The sequence below is a fragment of the Lacerta agilis genome, chromosome 3 (assembly GCF_009819535.1).
Source record: "Lacerta agilis isolate rLacAgi1 chromosome 3, rLacAgi1.pri, whole genome shotgun sequence".
NCBI classification, from domain to species: domain Eukaryota; kingdom Metazoa; phylum Chordata; class Lepidosauria; order Squamata; family Lacertidae; genus Lacerta; species Lacerta agilis.
Genome location: NC_046314.1, coordinates 103,639,489 through 103,660,541, shown reverse-complemented (window position 1 = coordinate 103,660,541; position 21,053 = coordinate 103,639,489). Strand labels below are relative to the sequence as shown.

The following is a 21,053-nucleotide window of genomic DNA, read 5'->3' as shown; positions in this document are numbered from 1 at the left end:
GAAAATGAAGATTTTGGATTAATAAAATATGTTTTCATTTTTTGAGATATGGTAAAAGCTGATGCTGAGGACAAATAGCCATTTGCCAACTTTAGTGGAATCTGCTCCATGATTGACACACCACATTTGTAGCAACTGCCCATGTGGTACAAGAGAAACTTGTCACCTTCTTGCGTTGCAAAATCCCCTTCCCCACTTGAGACTTTCAGCTCACACAAACGACTGTTTCTATATCAAATGTGCAGAACATTAACACACTTTCAATTAGAGCCTAACCAAGCTTACTCGAGAAAGCTAAAATCAAGAGTAATTCCAGTACGTTTCAAGGATTAATTGCACCACCAATTCTTATTTTATTTAAGCAGGAAGCATACTTGCTGGCTATTTAGTTTTATTCAGTGTTTATCCTGCCCTTCCTCCCAATGAAGCCCACGGCAGGAAACATGATCTGTAATATGAAAAAACACTTTTTTAAAAAAGCACTCTTGAAACGTTTGGAAAACCGGTGATTTCTTTCAACCTTGCCAGGAACTTCAGGTTTATGTTTCTTTCAATAGACAGCCATAGGCCACTGCAAACAGCGTTATGTGAGCAATAAATATTTAGCTGCATGGTAAAGGAAGCATGGTAAAGATCATGGCCACTGTCCCTGGCAAATAGAAGGGGAAGAAATGGAGGCAGTGAGAGATTTTACTTTCTTGGGTTCCATGATCACTGCAGATGGTGACAGCAGTCACGAAATTAGAAGACGCCTGCTTCTTGGGAGAAAAGCAATGACAAAGCTAGACAGCATCTAAAAAGCAAAGACATCACCTTGCCGACAAAGGTCCGTATAGTTAAAGCTATGGTTTTCCCAGTAGTAATGTACGGAAGTGAGAGCTGGACCATCAAGAAGGCTGATCGCCGAAGAATGGATGCTTTTGAATTATGATGCTGGAGGAGACTCTTGAGAGTCCAATGGACTGCAAGAAGATCAAACCTATCCATTCTCAAGGAAATCGGCCCTGAGTGCTCACTAGAAGGACAGATCCTGAAGTTGAGGCTCCAGTACTTTGGCCACCTCATGAGAAGAGAAGACTCCCTGGAAAAGACCCTGATGTTGGGAAAGATGGAGGGCACAAGGAGAAGGGGACGACAGAGGATGAGATGGTTGGACAGTGTTCTCGAAGCTACTAACATGAGTTTGGCCAAACTGCGGGAGGCAGTGAAGGATAGGCGTGCCTGGCGTGCTCTGGTCCATGGGGTCACGAAGAGTCGGACACGACTGAACAACAACAAAAAGGAAGCAGGCGCCAAAGCTTTCGGTGGGGGAAAGACTGACTGATTCCGAAATATCTCATCGAGCCGATTTCCAGCGATGTGTTTTTCGCTCCCCACTTAATAATCAATATCCTCGTGTCATCCTTCGGCGCCTGAGGAGGAGTTCTGTGAGACCCAAAAGCTCGCTCCCTATAGGGTGACTTCCAGATCCTGCTACAGGCACCCGCCTATTGGCGGGCGGACGCCTGCCTTGCCCGTCCCTGAAGGCAGCCCCTCACCTCGCGATAGCACCGGGAGGCGCGAGACGATTGGACTGCGCCCTCTCGCGCCCCAAGGCCGACTGAGGAGGGGAAGGACGCGGGGCGGGTTTAAGTGCGCGCCTGCGTGGCTCCCTCCGGCCTGCCCCGCCCACTAAGCCCCCCTCGCGCCAAACGGTCAACCGTCGAATGCGAGGGCGGGATGGGAAATGGAGGCCTCAGCGAGAGCGGCCGGAGAGCCGAATTGGCTTCCAGACGGCTGAGCCGCCAGCTTGAGGTGAGTCGGGCGCATCTCCCACCCTTCCTCCGAGGCGAGCCCGGGGAAGGGGCTTCCAGGAAGCAGCCGGCTCGTCCGTGCGGGCTGGCGGAGGGGGGCGCAGCGGCCCCTCCCATAATGCGCCTTGCGAGAGGCTGAGAGAAAGCCGCCGTCGGCTTCCGGCACGTACTTTGCAATAGGCTAGTCCTCATGGAGCTCCGTCGCATTACTCTCTCGGAGGGCGCTAAATTCGGTGGGAGGGGGTAAGGGTTCAGGAGGAGAGAGGAGCCCTCCCGAGCCCCCTTTAAAAAACAGTAACTGGCTGTGAAGGAGGGCGGGGTCGGTCGGTGGGGTGAGGAGGCTGTTCTGTCCTGTCAGGTGTAGCTTGTCGCTAGGAAGCTGCTCCACTGTGGAACTCCCTGCCATAAGATGTGGCGGTGACCCCTTGCTTCAGGTGGCTTCCAGTGGGTAGGTAAACTCCTGCAGGGATAAGGCTGTCAGCAGCAAAAGCAGCGTTTGCGGCTTGTTAATTCAGAGAGAAGCCGAGTAAGAGGCAGAGCGATAGGAGATAATGAAGAAAGTTGGTTTTTCTGCCTCTCCTAACACTAGGACTCGCGTGGACAGACAAAAGAAAGTACTTCACGCCGTGTGTTGCTAAATTACAGAATTCGCTCCCACAAGATGTAGTGTTTGCCACCAACTTGGATGGCTTTAAAAGAGGATTAGGCAAAAAATGGAGGAGGAGGCGGCTATCAATGGCTACTAGCTATGGTGGCTGTGTTCTGCCTTCATGGTCAGAGGTAGTGCTTGTAGATTTCCCACAGGCACCTAGCTGGCTGCTGTGAGAACAGGATGCTGAACTAGATAACCCTTGACCCTATACTAATTTAGCATATTGACCTCAAAAAACGTGTTTTCTCCATGGTTATTCATTTACAGTGAAAGACTGTGTTTTACTTGGTACTTAATAGTGGGCTGTTAAATTCACTTTTTAAGAAATCAGATTTAACATGCTTGAATTCAACTTTAATTTTAAACATTCTCTTTATTTTTAATTGATATTAAATTAAAAGAATTAGTTAAATTGTTAATTTTGTTCCACTCTAACTTGACAGGATTTTTACATGCTAAGAATGCTTTCCAGTCTGCAGTGTGTTGGTTAATGCAGCACAGAGAGCAGAAGAGAAGCATTTTTCAACAGAACGTGCATCTTAGGCATCATGGGTTTTGCATTCCAATTACAGGTGCAGAAAATGCAAGCAGCAGTTCAGTGGTACCGGTAACTTAAAGTCTGACCTAGAGCCTTGATGCAAGTATGTATGTGCAACTTCCGTATTTGCATGCCCATGCTGTTGGTGGTTATCTTAATTCATCTGTAAGGCAAGAGCACAGATTCCATTTCAGACAAGGATTTAATTCCTGGGGCCCTACAATCTTCAAGTCACCTTAACAGTCTATTAACATTACTTTTAATCATATTTTCCAGTTTCTTTCCTGGATCTTGTTAAATTGACTTTGCCATAGCCTTGAGTAAACAGTTTACACACCTAAGAATTAGTTTAACAACTTGTTCTCAAAGAGAATTGAATTGCTCTGTTTGGGTGGGGAAGAGGCTCCCTTTATTACTGAATTGGGCTCCTCAGATGGTGCAAGCTAAAAATCTAAATCTAATGGCCATGTTTTGCTCTTTCATGAAAAGGCCTGTGTTCTTAGAGATGAACTGTACCAGAATACACAACGTCCTTAGGCAAAGCACACAGGTTCCTTTCTAGGTGGAGAACAAGTACAGTGGTACCTCTGGTTACGTACTTAATTCGTTCCAGAGGTCCGTTCTTAACCTGAAACTGTTCTTAACCTGAAGCACCACTTTAGCTAATGGTACCTCCCGCTGCCGCTGCGCCACCAGAGCATGATTTCTGTTGTTATCCTGAAGCAAAGTTCTTAACCTGAAGCATTATTTCTGGGTTAGCGGAGTATGTAACCTGAACATAGCTGTCACCTTTTCCCTTTTTTAAGGGAAATTCCCTTATTCCGAATAGGATTCCTCGCAAGAAAAGGGAAAAGTTGACAGCTATGAACCTGAAGCATATGTAACCCGAGGTACCACTGTATAAGGATAAACAAGACAGTCCTTATGTAAACAGAGGAAGGAACTTGTAAACCTGAAGGAAATGACCCTCATAACATACCCACCATATTCTAACTGAAACCTTACCCAAGTTAAGAGGCAGATTGTGAAACCTTTATTCTGAATGTGGTTGGTTAATTGTTGATGCAGAAGAAATGTTTCAAGAGAGCCAGTGTGGTGTAGTGGTTAAGAGTGGTAGACTCGTAATCTGGGGAACCGGGTTCACGTCCCCACTCCTCCACATGCAGCTGCTGGGTGACCTTGGGCTAGTCACACTTCTTTGAAGTCTCTCAGCCCCACTCACCTCACAGAGGAAGGGAAAGGAGAATGTTAGCCGCTTTGAGACTCCTTCAGGTAGTGAAAAGCGGGATATCAAATCCAAACTCTTCTTCTTCAAAAGGGCATAAGTTCAAAGGGTGGATTTCAAGATTGTACTAATACAATTGTTCTGTCGGCAAAAGTGTTTCTGCTTGCTGGATGGAGCAATCTCCCATTTCCTCCCTCCCCCACCATGCTGGGGTTTTTTTCTGACATTTTGGAGCATATTTGGCGCAGAAAGAGGGGGGGGGGTCCCTTTGCATTAGTGGGAGTCTTTCTGCTGGCTTCCACTAGCAGCACAACAGGTTAGTTGAATGTGGCCCAGAGTGTTGGGCCAGTATAACTTTGTATCCACATCATTTTTTAAGATGCTTTGATAATGTTTGGCCAGTACAGAAAACTTTTCAAAGACTTGTATAACCTGTCTCAATAAGCTAGCTTCATTATCTTAACCACATGCACTTGTGTTCATATTGGAATTCTACCATTTTCTCTTGCACCCCCTCATTTTCAAGCCAATGTGTTTCCATTTTCAGTTAGCTCATATGTTCCTAGCCCTGGAGTTCTTAAAGTTAAATATAGGTGACATTTCTGTGTAGATCTTAATTGTCCTTTTCCCTTCTAATAAATTAATTGTCGGTCTAATTGCAAAATATGACCTTGTTTTTTCATCAGTATTTTGTGTAATTCTATAGCATAAACAAGTTTTTTAAAACCAGTCTTCGTAGTTTTAAAAAATTAAATGTTCTTTCTTTAGGGATATCTTCATAATTCTAAATATTAAGGCACTTTTTAATTAGTGGGCATCTTTATGTCACACCTGTAACTTTTTATATGTCAAATGATTCTTCAAGACTAAAGACACAAGGAAAATATCAAAATTTTGTGCTGTATTGAGGCTGTTTATGATGGATCCCACATATTTTCAAATGAAGCAGTCTTTCAGGATACTTTGCATTTAACAAATAGGTTCTGGTAACTTTTTCTTAGTGAGCAGGAACTTCCAGCAGTTTCAGTTTGATATTTTAAGTAAATATTGAAAAAGAGCAGTGCAAGGAAGTAGCATTGGTTACTTTAGTGAATAATTATTTGTTTTTAATTGCAGAGCCGTCATACGTAACTCCAGTTTTAAGTGAATCAAGAAAGATTAATGAAAGTTATGAAGATACCAAAACTGTTCTACGCTTTTGCAGTTTTTACATGTGCTGCTATTTATGCGGTATATGTAAAATGGCATTTGGACTTTAAAACAAAAGCTGCCGTCAATGATTTAGAAAAACAGCTCAAAAGTGAAACATCCAGAACAGATCAGGAAGTTCTTTATGGAATCATGTTTGATGCTGGAAGCACTGGGACTCGAATACACATATTCAAATTCACACAAAAGCCAAAAGGTAGGCTAATATATTTCAGTTAAACTGCAAAATTTGTATTGGGACAGTACCTTTATTAGAGCAACTGAAACGTCACAGGACAGCATGCAAGTTTTTGAGTTTTCAACAGTTCTTCATCAGGCTAGATAAACAAAGTGGGGGCAAGGAGAGAGAAAAATGGTTGCTGATAAAGCCAGGAGTCTGCATTTTGTAAGAGTCTTAAGATAAAATGTGTGAGTAGGCACAAGAGGCTCTGTAAGTGCTATGCAGGTTTTAGGTGTGAAGAGATAGGTCCTCAGACCACTTCTGTTGTGTTATCTGTATTATGGCAATATAGCATGCAAGGCTTCATTACTTTCTTCAGGATGAAAGGGATGTGTTGCTAGGGAAACATAGCCAATAGTGAGTTCTTTATCTTAATTTTTATTCTGTACACCTAACCTGGAGCTATTGATATCTGTGGAGATGGAAGAGCTTAGTTGAGATCTAATTCAAAGGCTGAATTTGAACATTGCCTTCAGACGATGCAGCCTAATTACAGTGTTCATATGAGCCGTTAATGTTAACCATATTGTGTAGCAGGGTTTCACGTCAATCCCTGGACAGTGGCGTTATCTTGGCCTTCAGTGTATAATTTTTTAAATTCCAAATTAACTCAATTCTATTGCACTTCTTTAACAGAAATTCCTAAATTAATCCATACCACATTCAGAGCACTAAAGCCAGGACTTTCTGCATATGCTGACAGTGTTGATAAGGTAATTTGAACTTTATTCGTCAAGAGGATATGTCTGTGATTCTCACTTTCTGTAATGTGAAAATTCAGCAATTTATGCTACAATCCTGTCCATACTTTCCTGGGAGTAAGCACCACTGAACACACAGACACTTACTGTGTAAACATGTAGGCAGTGGCATTATCCAGTTGACACTTTTCCAGTCACTAGGTTACAGAAATAAGTTACATTCTGTTAAATAGCACTACACTTGGTACTTCAACAAGATGCCCAAGTCTTGTGGATTTGCAGCTTTGAAAGGCTTGTCCTGCCACTTTGTAGGACATTGTGAAGTTCCAACGTGAATGCTGTTGTGACATTGTGCTAAAGGACCAAGTTATAAATTAGAGGTTCTTTTAGCTTCAAAATGTCACTGCTGAGCAGTAGGAACGGAGCCTAGCCTTGGCACTCAGGACTACTCATGTCAAACAGCTGGAACCAAAGTACTTAAAACAGAGTCTGACATGCCCTGAAGAGGCCTCTATAACTTCCTTGCACCTTTAGCCCTCAGGCCAGAGGCTCTGCACCCTTGCTTTATTTTGGCTGAAGACTGATGCAGGATCTCAGAATGGTGGTGGCAAAAAAAGATCTTCATGTATCTGGAACTGGGAAATGGGAAGTTATGAGCAAAACATGAATACTAATGTGCGTGTATCTCTACCAAAGTCTTCATTTTTTAAGTGCTAAAATAGAAGCACATTTATCTATCTATCATCTCTCCAGAGTGTTCAAGGAATAAATGAGCTACTGACAGTTGCTAAAGAAGATGTTCCTTTGGAATTGTGGAAGTCCACTCCTTTGGTCCTTAAAGCAACAGCTGGCTTAAGACTGCTGCCAAAAGAAAAGGCACAGAAATTGCTGGATAAGGTACTTTGCTTCTGCTGTCTTTTGTAACTAAGTTAGCTGCACATATTATATGCGTTATGCTATCGGTCTCGCCAAAATAATCCAACATCCTTACTTCCATCCACTAGCTAATAAACTTTGAGGCATAAAAGTGAATAGCACAATCTCAAAAGGACGGCTGCATCATAAATGAGTTTTTATCTGACAGGGTGCAGTTAACAGTCTGGAGACAGAAATATAAAATACATAGATGAACTGTGCTTCCTCATTATGCACTTTGGAAAGGGTATTTTAAATGTATTTTAATGTTTGGTGGAAGCCGCCCAGAGTGGCTGGGGAGACCCAGCCAGATGGGCGGGGTACAAATAATAAATTATTATTATTATTATTATTATTATTATTAGTATTAGTATTATTATTAGTATTATTATTATTAGTATTATTATTATATCTATAAATGGCAAACATGCAGGATGGATTACAACAGCAGGCTTGCGAAATTGGCAACAACCTTCTTTAAACCTGGAAGGGGGTTCTGTGACACGATAGCTAAATGAAGAAAATCCAGAGTATCAATATAAAATGCAGGATAACATAGTTAATCAAAAACAAAAGTGAACAGAAGCTAGTTAGGTTCTTCTGGTGAGGAATTCATGAAAGAAATGAAGGGAGTCATCATAAAAAAAATTCTGCGTAACGCCGCCTCTGACTACTCTGCAAATGCTGTGTTACTTTGTCTACAAATGCAAGCTTCTAAACCCTGTCATAGCACTTGCATGGTTAATCACCACTTCTCCATAAGAATGTGATCTTCATCTGGGCTGCTACCAGGAAATGGTTTATAAATGCTGTACGTGCTTTTTTGTGGGTGTGGAGGGATGGTTTTTTAAAACACCCCCAAAAAATTAGTCTTATTTCAAATTTAGGTAAAGGACACCTTTCAAGAATCTCCGTTCCTTGTAAGGAGTGACTGTGTCTCTGTAATGGATGGAACAGATGAAGGTGGGGATCTTGCTTTTGTCCGCAATTACTGTATATACTTGAGTATAAGCCTAGTTTTTCAGCACATTTTTTGTGCTGAAAAAGCTGCCCTCGGCTTATACTCAAGTGAGGCGGGCGGTGGGGTCGGCGAGAAAGAAGCCCTTTCTCTTCGCTCGTGCCGCCACCTGCTCACCCCAGTCAACCATTCCTTAAGAAGTGTACAAGAACGGTGGTTCTTTACTCTCCCCAGGCAGCTTGTTCCATTCCTGAACTGCTCACATAAATGCAAACTTTAGACCCTAGAAGGCAGAAAGCCTATCAGTTAAGGAAGTATTAAAACCCCACAGGTGCTCACTTTCCCTGGCTCCTGCTTAAAGAGGACAGGATCCCAGCCTTCTCTGTATAACACAAGGGAACATTGCGCTGTGGGTTAAACCACAGAGCCCTAGGGCTTGCCGATCAGAAGAATGGTGGTTCGAAACCCTGCGACGGGGTCAGCTCCACAGCAGCAAAGGAGGAAGAGGAAGGAGCAGCCCGAAGGGCTGCTTTCGGGCTGCTCGTTCCTCCTCCTCTACCACAGCGGCAAAGGTGAACCGGCTTATACTTGAGTCAATAAGCTTTCCCAGGTTTTTGTAGGGGAATTAGGTGCCTCGGCTTATATTTGGGTCGGCTTATACTCGAGTATATACGGTAAGCAAATTTTCTTTTCAGTGGTTTCATAAAATTACTTTTAATTTGGCAATAAAATCCTAACCTCTGTGAAACCAAGGGAAGTTGTTGTTGCTGCTAAATAGCTACACAGCACTGTATCTCCATGTGGCAAGTACAGAGCAAAACAAAGAAGCAAGTCCATGCCTCAGTGAACTTGCAACTGAAGACCACCAAAGGCAAGGCAATTTCCATTCCTCCTCCAGCTTTGAAGTCAGTTTTTTCCCCATTCAGCCAGACAGCACTCCCTGCCACTGAGTTCTTACAGGTCTGTTTTGAGAGGTCCCCCTTAGGTTTTTTTTCTTAAGATTTGTACTTTTTTAAACTTCAGGGTCCACCCGAATCTGCCGATTCCTCCCACGTGTGGGCAAGTGCTGCAATTTTGGCTGCATAATAGGATGCATTCTCCCCTGAAGATAAGCTATTTGTCGCAGCATGCATCACTTCCATTTGCTTACACTAATGAATCTTCTCTGCCATTCTCTTGCCCATTTGTTCAGTTTGGAGAGACCCTAACTGAGCAAACGTGTCCTGTTCATGCATTCATGTATTATTTATATTAATTACTAGAGGTGGAAAACTACTTTTTGTCTAATCACATAATTTCAATTTTTAAAACCAGGTATTTCAGCATGGATCACTGTCAACTTCTTAACAGGTATCTATAAAAGTAAATTGTGATCTGTTAATGATGACCCTTATGTTTTATAATTATTTACAGTGGTGCCTCGCAAGACGAAATTTCCGCAAGACGAAAAGTCTTGCGGAACGAATTTCCGCAAGAAATGTCTTGCAGAGCGAGGCACCACTGTAAATTAATTCGTTCCACAAGACTTTTTGTCTTGCGGAAATTTCGTCTTGCGAGGCACCGTTTCCCATAGGAACGCATTAAAATTTAATTAATGCGTTCCTATGGGGGGGAAAGTCCAAGGGCCCCTTCCGACCAGCACCGGAGCCGCGCCATGCCGCGTTTTAAGGCTGCAGCTTTAAAACGCGGTGCGGTCCGGTGCCGGCTTACAGTGGTACCTCGCCAGATGAATTCGTCTTGCGAAAAACAGCCATAGACGAATTCGTCTCGCGAGTCAACTAAAAACTCGCAAAACCCAAAAAAATGAAAGGTTTCAAACCAGAAAGGTCATGGTTAGAAAAGGAGGTCGTTCAAAATAATACAAAAATCTTATCCAAGGCTTATGATTACTTGCTTGAATGGAATTTGAAAGACGAGGAGGTTAAAACTGTGATGATAAGGTGGGCCATGGACATCGGTCACAACATCGAATTTGCTAAATGGTTAAGATTATGGAATACAAATATGAAATTCACAGCGTGTACATCTTTGAAGGAGAACTTATATAAGATGATGTACCGTTGGCACCTCACCCCAATTAAGCTTAAGAAATTGTATAAAAAAGGAAGTAAAAAGTGTTGGAAGTGTGAGGTGAATGACGGGGAGTTTTTTCATCTTTGGTGGACATGTGATCTTGTAAAACAATATTGGGAAAGTATCTATAATGAACTTAAAAAAATATTTAAGTATACCTTCAAAAAATTACCAGAGGCATTCCTTCTAGGGATGGTCGGACCAGAGATTAAAATTTCAGACCAGAAGTTTTTTCTATATGCTACAACGGCAGCGAGACTACTGCTGGCCCAGGTCTGGAAACAAAAGACAATACCAACTGTGCAGCAGTGGCAACAGAAAATCACTGAATTTATGGAAATAGCTAAAATGACAATGAGAGTCAGACAGCAGGGGGAGGAAACGTTTAAAAACGAGTGGGGCAAGTTTATGGAATATTTGGAAAAGGTTTGTAAGACGTGAAATATGGGCATATAACTCAAGGCATATAAATATGAATGAAGATGGTATTATAAAATCAAATTAGAAGGCGAAATATTTAAAGATTGGAATTATATTTTGGAAGAGATGATGGAAAGTTAGAAATAAGATGTAAAGGAGGAATCAAATGTATGTAATGTATCTGAAGTGCGAAATATAAAGCATGATATAAGGAAGACTTATTATGAAAGAAGGGAAGTTCTAGGATTCATGACTTATAGGTTTGGTGTGTTATAATTTGTAAACTGTTATTTATTTATAAAGTTATTGTACTCATTTGTTTTCTGTTTGTAACTGGATAAAATCAATAAAAAATATTTACAAAAAATATATATATATATAATACAAAAAATATACTTCTTGCATTTGCACCATAAGTACAAATATTAAACAGTGTTTCAGAGCATGGTGGCACATAACACATTGCTCACTCAGCAGCTAATTAATTTGATTTGTTGAAAAAAGTAATATTTGCAAATGAATTTTTAAAAGATGCCCATTTAAAATTCTTAGACAGTAACCCTTATTTACTTCTGAGTAGGTGTGGTTAGGATTTCTCGTTTAAAATAAATTATTTAATATGATCTCACATTTTGTTCATAGAGCATAATTCCACGCAGATGCTGTGCCCGAGGTATAATGACTAAACACACTATTAACTTTGTTTTATCAAATAATACATTTCAGATAGCTTGAATGCTCCAAGAAAGAGGTGTGTAGGAATGCTGGATTTGGGAGGTGGCTCAATTCAGATCACATTTCGCCCAAGCACTAAGGTAACAAGAACACGGGTCCCCTTAGTCATGTCAGTTGTAATGAACGACCAATTGATGTGTTGCTTCCCCCCCCTTTTGCTCTGCTTCTAGTTTGATTTCTGAGTGTCAAACATATTGCTTGGAGTGTATATTCAGAACTTTGTGCTTGAGAAGAAGCAGGTTGACCTTTCATTCCAGCATTTTCCCCCTCAAGGCAACACTTTCCCCTGGGCTTGAAGGCTGTAGAGCTGAACACACGAGCTGTTACCCTAGTATGATTCAATGTCTTTGAGATATGGACTGTTCGGTGCTATTTATCCATGCAGGTTTTTCACATAGTTCACGCAATGCCCTCATCAAAATGCCACCCCTTATCCCTGCCACCCATCACTTCATCTGGATATACTGTTTCTGTGTTGTTGTTTGGGGGGGGGGGGCGTGGAACATCATTTTGTTGAGGATGGTGTCATGTGACTGCTGTGTAAAACATATGTGTGTGAGCACCACCAGCTCCACAAGAAACAATCATACTTTATCATAAGTGATATTCCTAAACTAACCTACATCATAGGGTGGTTGTGAGGGTAAAATGGGGGAAGGGATGGAACTTTCCCTGAGTCCCTGTCAGGGGAAAATGGCAAGATATAAATAAATAAATTAAAAACAACAATAATATCTGAACTCCTTGAAAGAAAGGTGAGAGAGAAATGTAATAAACTTTTGGATATTTCAGATCAGCTACCAGTTCTAAACATGTATGAACCACACTTTGTCGTTTATTTGAAATGGAAAGTGCCATTAAAAGGGGTTGGTATTTAATCAGGTTTCCTAACACACAATAACCTGCGCATTCTTTTTTCTACATTCAACCTGATAGGATGCTCAAAGCCAAGTTTTCCTGCTTATTTTTTATGGTACTTACGATGCCTGGCTACATAAATACCATAAAGTTCTAAACCCTTCAGAACACTCTTGTTCAACACTCCTGAAATAATTGGGTTTATTATTCTGCTTTGCTTTGTATGGAGCATTCATAGAGTGTTCAATTTCTTTCTCTTTATAGACCGCTCTGGAGAGCTCCTCTGCTGGCCGCATCACTTCATTTCAGATGTTTAATACCACATACCAGCTGTATTCACACAGGTTAGTTGTAAGTAGGAATGGGCAAGTCTATCCATTTTAGTTTCTCATTTTTCCAATCTAAAATTCCATTCAACACATTTCCCCATTTTTAAAGGTTGTTGTGAATTTCTCCTATTATCTTCTTTGGCGATCACTTGTAGCCGAGTAAGATTGTCTTCCATGAACACAGTCTTAACAGTGAATCCGTAAGTGACTGTGGAGGCCAATTCTGGATCCACACCTCCTTCCACAGTGGGGACATAGGTTTCCAGGTGGGAGTTGATCAGGGCAAGGGTTTGCCAAATGTGCCTTCCTCTTAGCACATTTCTCCCTTTTGTCCTGTGTTCGAGTATCTTCAAAGTCCATGACGCCTTTGGTAAAGGTTGTTCTCCAGTTGGAGCACTCGCCGGCCAGTGTTTCCGAATTGTCTGTGTTTATACTACTTTTTTTTAGATTTGACTAATACACACATTTATACAAAGTGATAGTCCCTAATATTTCTGGTTTTGTACAATACTTTCACTAATATATGCATTTTTATGCACACTTTACCCTGATATATCCTAAGAGATTGCTTTTTTCATATAAACCATAGTTTCTATCTCTGGAACAAAAATCAGTTCATATTTTCTGACAGTTTAAAAACTTAATAGCTGCCAACTTAATTGCCAACTTAATAGCTGCCAATAGCAGATTCTGTTTCTGTGTGTGTATTGTTTATTTAGAGACAAGCCTTAACGGATACCATGTAACAATAAAAATGAACTCTGCCTCAGTGCCATGAGTGTTTGATCATGTTTTACCTCCTCCACAGTTACTTGGGACTTGGGTTAATGTCGGCAAGGCTGGCGATTTTAGGAGGAGTTGAAGGTCAAGCCTGTAAGTATTGTACATTAAGTTTGAGTGATGAGGATTTTAGGTTTTTAGATGCTTCTGTTTAACCTGAGCTTTGTGCTATATAGATAACCAAATAGCAGCCCATCTTTGTACATAAGGGATCTTGCCAGCTTTTCTTTATACCGTGTCTGCTTGATAGCTAGAAAATTGATGCTAAAATTATATTTAGATCATTTAGCCTGAAAAAGATAAGATTCCTGCTGCCTCTCAAGTAAAGGATGAAGGTTGTGCAGTTGTAGGAACAGGATTTAAATGTTCTGAGATTTGTGTGGCTGAATAGAGGGATGGGGAAATGCTTTGTGGGTGGGCAAGATCAAAATCTCCATATGAACTCTTTCTCCTTGTGTCTTTGCATTTCTTTCCCTTTTACAGTAAAGGAAGGTGAAGATCTTACAAGTTCCTGCTTATCGCCTGGTTTCCAGGGTGAATGGGAGCATGCCAAGATAATATACAGAATTAAAGGGCAGAAGGCAGGTATAGTAACTGGTCATCTCTTCATTTGGTAATGCACATTTCCCTTCAGTATCTCCATTAACTTGGATCGGGAATCTCCAGAGTGGCATGGGAAAGGAGAGAATTTTGAAAGTGGAAGGGGGAGAATTTACTGAATTATGTGCCCCTGCTAGTGATTACACTTTAGAGATATTGACTCCTTATTTAATCAGAATGCTCTATATTGGGATTTTGTACTTCTGTTAAGTAATATTAGATATGTACTGTTGCCTGCTTGGTGTCCTTATAACGTCACTTGTTTACAACTGAACAATGTTCTAAAACTGTTTACTCTGCAAGTCCCACATACTTGAATGTCGTCACTAAAGTTGAATTATTAAGGGTGTTTCCCCCCTGCTTTTAGGAAAACCTCTCTTCGAATCATGTTCCAATGAAATAGCAAAACTGATCAGCACGAAGGTTCATAGGACAGATGAAGTAAAGGATTTGGATTTTTATGCTTTTTCCTACTATTACGATTTGGCAGTGGATGCTGGTTTAATAGGTAAAATTGCTTTTGATTTCACTAGTAATATAAAGGTGATTGACAGTAGTGTTCTTGTTTGAGATTTAGGGACATGCAAAACTGCCTTATAGAGAGACCATTTGGTCCATCTAGCTCAGTACTGTCAACACTGGCTGGCAGCGGCCCTCCAGGATTTCAGGCAGGAGTCTTTTCCAGCCTTACCTGGAGATGCCAGTGGGAATCGAACCTGGAACTTTCTGCTTGCAAGGCAGACACTGAGCCACTGAGCTATGGCCCTTCCCAAAGTGAGACAAACGCCCATATGAAATTGCTGAGCTAAAATTCAAGTGTAGATATGACACAGTGGTCTCAAGAGAGATTGGGAGTGACTAGCTCGCTACAGAAAGTAGCTGTGCTTTGTTAGGTGTTAATGTACCCGCTATCAATTTAAATGCAGTTGGAACTGAGTCACTCCCAGATTTAACTGGATCTTTTACTCTTCCCACTGGATTTTTGCTTTCATTCAACACTGCATAGTAATGGTGCACACATTTAGACTTTGTATTGCCGACTCCACTTTGTAATAATACTCCTCTCCTATACTCTTCTATACTGAGCTATTATACTGTATGAGAGCCAGTCTGGTATAGTGGTTAGTGTGTTTGACAAGGACCCCGGAGACCAGGGTTCAAATCCCTGCATGGCCATGAAGCTCATGGGTGACCTTGGGCCAGTTACTGCCTCTCAACCTAACCTTCCTCCCAGGGTTGTTGTGGAGATTAAATGAGGGGGATTAACTGTGTACACAACTTTGAGCTCCTTGGAGAAAAAAGTAGAATATAAATAAAATAAATAAGTACAGAAATAAATACTCTGTCTACCCCAATCCGTCAGCTGAGGATAACACACTTTTGCATCTTTGAGATAGGTTTTGGCCCATGATGAAAGTTTAAGCCCCGACCAATTTGTTAATGTGTATGGCACTACAGGACTCGTTATGGGCTGCAACAGAGTCGAGACCAGTTCTGAAATTTGTCACCATTAACCCTACTAGCTAATTTTCTAAAAGCAAGTATAGTGGAAGAGGATTTAATTCAATAGACTTCTGATTCTTTCTGTTCCTACAAGTCAACTTTATATCAACCGACTTCCTCCTGCTTCTGACTCCCATGAAGGATTAAACTTCCTGAATTTCCCATGGACTTCCTTCAATCTCTCTCTGGAGTCCCATTGTCAGAAACAAAAAGCATTTAATTAATTAATTAAATTTGTATGCCACCCTTCATCCAAAGATTCCAGGTCTGTTCACAACAGAAAAATACAAAATGAAAATGCAAAAATGATCCCAGGAAGGCTTGGTTTATGCTTCATATTTGTGCTATTCACAGCCCTTATTGTATCACATTACAATGAAAGAGCATAATGTGATTCTCTAGCACAACTAGGATGGCTGTAAACATAGCCTCTGTTGCCAGCACACTGTTACAACTGAACACAAAACTGTATTTTGCGGCATCACTTCCAGTGGCCAAAGTCTGCTGTTTTTCCCGTCATTCTTAGGAGCATTAGCAGTGATGCATCCAGACAGCTCTGCTCTGTCTCAGTACTTCCCATCCCCACAGTCAAGGTATGTAGGGTGCTTTGACTCATGTTGTTCCACACCCCAAAACTGGTGCACATGCCTAGCAGAGATCAAGACAGGATTAGTGTGTCCAGTACGGTTGACATAGCTGGCTTCTTGTGGTGGGATGTAAAGAGAAGTACCTGTCTTCTTCAGGACTGCGTTTTTCCTGGATGTGCACTCTAGCAACTTAATTAGGAGAACAGAAAACCTCTTAACTTGTGCATGCATGCAATTTTTTTTCTTTTTCTTTTTTAAAGTGAGGTCATTCTGGCCAAATAGTTGTGCCATGGTGGGAGAAGAAAAATGGTATCCCTGCACCAAACACAACCTGCAGACCATAACTTACTCAGTCTCAATACAAGACAAACTGTAGATTCTGTCTCTAGAAAGGGCCTGGATCTCACTGATGATAAACTTGAGTCTTGTCTATTCCACAATGGACTACAACTGAGGACTCAAAGAAAGGAAAGTCCATCCATGTAGAAGGCTAGATCTTGGGAAGCAAGACCTCACTATATACCAGTGTAGATCTTTGCCCCCCCCCCAGCATGCTAGTTTTCTATGTGCATTTTTCTGAATGGAGGAGCATTTAATTATGTTCAGTCTGAAAGCCAGACAGGTTTGCCTACCTCACTGAGCCTTAAGCTAAAAAGTTCAGTTTGAAATGCACAGAGCAGTTACTGCTTGAACTATGCATTTAGAATACCTGTAGGCTGGGTGTTACTCCAGCACAACTCTTCCTTCTCTTCCTCTACAACTGAAGAGCCCCTTTTCTCTTTTTAGATAATGAAAAAGGAGGGACCCTAGCAGTTGGTGAATTTGAAGCTGTTGCAAAGAATGGTAAGCCACTTCATCTTTCTGTTTGCTTGCTTATGTGTGAACAAGGAAAGCATCATTAAGAGGCTGACAGTTAAAACTGTAGCCCACTGGAGGACCAGCACTGAAAATGTCATTGTTGCTATTGTTAATTACCCACACTTCAGCCTAAGATTCCAGGGTGGGTTGCAACATTAAAACACAATATTGAAAACAGTATAAAATAACTTACCATCAGAAAAATAAGGTGGGTCCTAAAACTATACACCTCTAGTGGCAAAAGTATTGTGGAAATACAATCTGCTTTTTACAGCTCATTTTTCTATTTCCATCCCCAAAGTGTGTAAAACCATGGAAGATCAAGAAGGAGAGCATCCTTTTCTCTGCATGGATCTCACATACGTCAGTTTGCTTTTGGAAGAACTAGGCTTTCCAAAGAGCCATGTTCTTAAGGTAATCATTCTTAACCACTGTATTTAGAGCTAAATGTGAGAAGAGGCTATCTCACAAAACAAGCATTCTGCAGGTTTTGAAAAGGGAGGCACATATGGCACTATTCAACTAACATGTCTTGTGAGTGCAAGGATTTCTGCTTGCATAATAGAATCTCCCCATCTCTTTTCCTCCTGCTCATGCCTCACGCCATCCCCAAATCTGCTGCAGAGAGTTGGGAAACCCCTAGAACAGATAGAGGTGACAGGAGAATTCCATTGTGGAAACAGAAATCCTTGGGTTGTTGGAACATTCACGTAGTGCTACTTTGAATACAGCCCTACTTGCATATTTCCTCATTTAGAGTTGCCTGTGCAGTATCTTGAAATCTTGGTTTTGTTTTTTAAAAATATTTTTCATCTTGTGACAACAAGGCTTCAGTTAGTAGACCGCAAAGAGCTGGGGGTGGGAGTGGTGGAAGAGAGAGACTGAGGACTGCAGGAAGGAGGGAGTTTTGCCCAGAACATTACAGCTCCAGCACCAATTGCACACCAAGTTCTTAAACTACAAATCACACTGCTATTTGCAAACTAATTTTTAACACATGCAGAACTTATTTTGACCACTCCATTGACTTTCCCCTTTCCCATTATGTAAGCTAGGTGTCTATTGGATCACATGACCTTGTTTATTTAGAGAGCTAGTACACACATGCATATTCATCATTTAACTGAAATGTCAAGTGATAGCTTGTACTTCTGAATGGGCCGTCATGGCTCCTACAAACTCGGAGAACTTACATATCACCTGAGGCAAAACACATTTTAATAGAGTTGGCTTGCATATACAGCTGCAAATCATGAAGTACAGAGGGGCCAAGTGATGAATGTGTGATGCAGGCAAGAGAAACATAATCATTTCCAATATTTTTTTCCACTTTTCATTTTAGCTTGCTCGAAAAATCAACAACACTGAAACCAGCTGGGCTCTGGGAGCTATACTTCACTATATGGATTCACTTCACAAACTGCAATATTAGGGTTTTGGGAGCCTTGGGGATGCAGCGAGTCTGGGAGGATGTGATGTGGCAGCATTGTGGAAGCTAAGCAGGTATGGACCTTGTCAGTTCCTTGGACTGGAGATTACTGGAAGCTGCACTACTGGAAGACTACTACTGTAAAAGCTATACATGTGTGTGTATATATTTCATGAATACATTTCCAAAGGCCTTGACCTCTTTCAGCAGGGAACTCAGGTGCTCGTTTTTGGTAGCTTAACATACCAATACTCTGTGAAATTATGTACCTTTCTAAAAGTGTCACTTAAAAGTCGGGGCGGGGGTGGTTCTGAAAAGGACTAGGCCATGGCAGCTGAGATCTAGGTCTTGGGCAACATACCTCAGCTGAAATGGAATGAATGCAAAAATCACCCTGTGATTTATGATGAGAATATATTCATGTTCCTTGGACTGCCAGGGGTACCTACTTTCTCCTCCTCTGTCCACATTTGCCTAGTTTTCTATATTTTGGGGACAGTTCATTCCCTCCATTGCAGTATTTCTACAGTGTTTGTCATCAGGGATTGGTCAGCCTTGCTGTCACAGCTTTTCAATGACAGGCAGCTTGAGGAAAGTTTCCTCCCCTTCCAGCTGTCCAGCATCACCTGATCCTTCAATCAAGTGCTGACTCTACCTCCAGGAGGAGTTAACTCTTTCTTGCATGCTTTGCTCCGCTGACCAGGAGGAAACTTCACAGCAAGCCAAACCTGCCATTCTCTATCATATTCTACAGTGTCTATGAGAAAAGCACATCATCCTCAGGCAGGCTTTTTGCCTTTCCACCAAGCATTCTGAACCTAGTCTCAGAAACAAGTGTGACTTTTATATTGCAGTGTGTGTGTGCATTTGGGGTATTGCTTTACTTTTCTTAAATGTATAGAAACTAACAAATGGTGTCTTTTAAAAAAAGTATTTTGCTTTGTCCAACTTTACCAGTAGGCATTGAGATTTATCTTCTGAAACTCAGCATTTCTGTTCTTCACAGTCTGTACCATACTGGGTTATTTTGGCGGTGTTCTGGTGGTTTTAAGGCCTTTCCCACAATCTGAAGCCAGTTGGTGTCTCACTTGCTAGCAGCAAACTGATTTCTTAGTGCTTAAATTGAGTTGATTTTTTAATGAAAGGTTAAGAGCAAACTTCTGCCCTCTCCTTAATGTTGATGGCAGAAAGGAAGGCGGTTAGAATGGCATATTGGTGTCTCTCTGCTGGAAGGTGGGTTTTGACATGATGGAGACCCCAGTTGTGACCCAACCATTGGTTGTCCTACCAATGATAGCAAGCAGCCCCCAAACCTGTCTTTCTTAAAAAAAATCTTGTATACTTGAAAATATGGAAACCTGTCTGTGACCGTTCTTGCTATTTCTTCCTTTTTTCCAATCTTAAGAATCCTCTTTGAATTCAAGAAAATCTCTGTATATTCCCCAGTTCTTTTCCATGTTTTTTTTTTTTTTTTTACAGTAACTGCCTCCATTGGGGATGTCCAGCATGGAGTCTTACTCCTAGGAGATCCTTATACTTTACTCAGACACTATACAGATTCTTTCTGATCACATGATTAGAGAATCCCTTGTGCACTTCAGCTTTATCATAATACAGATAACATTGCCACCCATACACTAGATCAAATCCTTTTAGGTCCAAGATACCAGCATCTTTCAATTCCATCCACTCCTTCATCCAGCCCAGACAGGCTGCCTCATAATAGGTCCAGCAGGGCAAGCCTCCCTTATTCTTTGCGCCAATTAAAAATTTGTATTTAACCCTAGTTTTTTTCTATTGCCAGACAAAATGTGTTATATTTTTTTCCCATTGTTTAAAGCAGTTGGTATTTCCGATCACAAGCAGGGATTGGAATGGGAAGATCATTTTTGGTAACACATTCATTTTAATTGCAGTGATTCCTCCCAACTTTGCGAGGTTAACTCAGTTCCATTTCTCCATTTCTTTCTTAACTTCAATCCAAGCTTTATTATACTTGTCTTGGACGAGGTTAAATTTTTTAGAGATGAGCCATACCCCCAGATATTTTACTTTATTTTGAACATGGATTACAGAAAACAGGGCTAAAGCTTAAGGGTGAAACTACACATTATGAACCATGTTTGATTTAAATAAGCAGCAGCATGAGGGGAGGGGGACTTACTTTCATTTGGATTGTGGTGAACAGGGAAGGGGAGTTTAGCTTTCTCATTCCCCACCACAATTCCAATTAAAAACTGCCTTTCCTCCCTGCCACAAGCTGCTATTAGCCTGAGAGGGAAACACTCTCATTGTTGTCAATGGGGAACTTTCCCCTTTGGGCTACAAGGGGTGGGTGGGGGTGCAGTTTTAGTTTGCAGAGGAAGAAAGAGTTAAACTTCCGCTCCCCTGCATACTGCAGTCCTGACAAAAATTGCACTTGCTGCTGTACAGTTACTTAAAAAAAAACCTGACTTGGTTCCTAATGATGTATCTAGTGTACATCTGGTATCCTGTTCATGTATACTTAATGGAGCACTTCATTTTAAGGCTGTGAAGGGTCTGGTCTAGGAGCCACTGTAGCTAACGGAATGTTAATATTTTAAGCACCAACTCTCAGGTTGGAAAACAAATCGAATGCAAAAAGCTCTTCCAGTTGTTTGATTGTCCTTGGCTTGTCGAAGTAGCATG

At 41.3% G+C, this 21,053-nt stretch overlaps 1 protein-coding gene across 2 annotated transcripts; it reads left to right on the top strand.

The window, feature by feature from the left end:
* The first annotated feature begins 1,702 nt into the window (after positions 1-1,702).
* On the top strand, positions 1,703-19,736 carry ENTPD6 (ectonucleoside triphosphate diphosphohydrolase 6). 2 transcript variants are annotated; one of them, XR_004426286.1, is made up of 14 exons: positions 1,703-1,794; positions 5,325-5,613; positions 6,274-6,350; positions 7,092-7,235; positions 8,141-8,216; positions 9,526-9,561; positions 11,431-11,519; positions 12,562-12,641; positions 13,435-13,499; positions 13,890-13,991; positions 14,374-14,514; positions 16,036-16,102; positions 16,883-16,939; positions 17,256-17,329. XR_004426286.1 is itself a non-coding variant. In XM_033145049.1 (14 exons), the coding sequence occupies exons 2-14, from the start codon at positions 5,370-5,372 to the stop codon at positions 18,384-18,386; spliced, it is 1,314 nt and encodes a 437-aa protein (XP_033000940.1). In that variant the 5' UTR covers positions 1,705-1,794; positions 5,325-5,369; the 3' UTR covers positions 18,387-19,736. The 2 variants fall into 2 exon arrangements, 1 of the variants encoding a protein (XP_033000940.1); XM_033145049.1 differs by lacking the exon at positions 16,036-16,102 and adding an exon at positions 18,297-19,736 and having other exon boundaries at positions 1,705-1,794; positions 17,256-17,368.
* The last annotated feature ends 1,317 nt before the right edge of the window (positions 19,737-21,053 follow it).

Coding starts and splice junctions, on each gene's coding strand:
- ENTPD6 (XM_033145049.1), top strand. CDS start 5,370: ATGAAAGTTATGAAGATACCAAAACTGTTCTACGCTTTTGCAGTTTTT. Junction 13,500..13,889: donor AGGAGTTGAAGGTCAAGCCT/GTAAGTATTGTA, acceptor TCCCTTTTACAG/TAAAGGAAGGTGAAGATCTT. Junction 13,992..14,373: donor AATTAAAGGGCAGAAGGCAG/GTATAGTAACTG, acceptor CCCTGCTTTTAG/GAAAACCTCTCTTCGAATCA.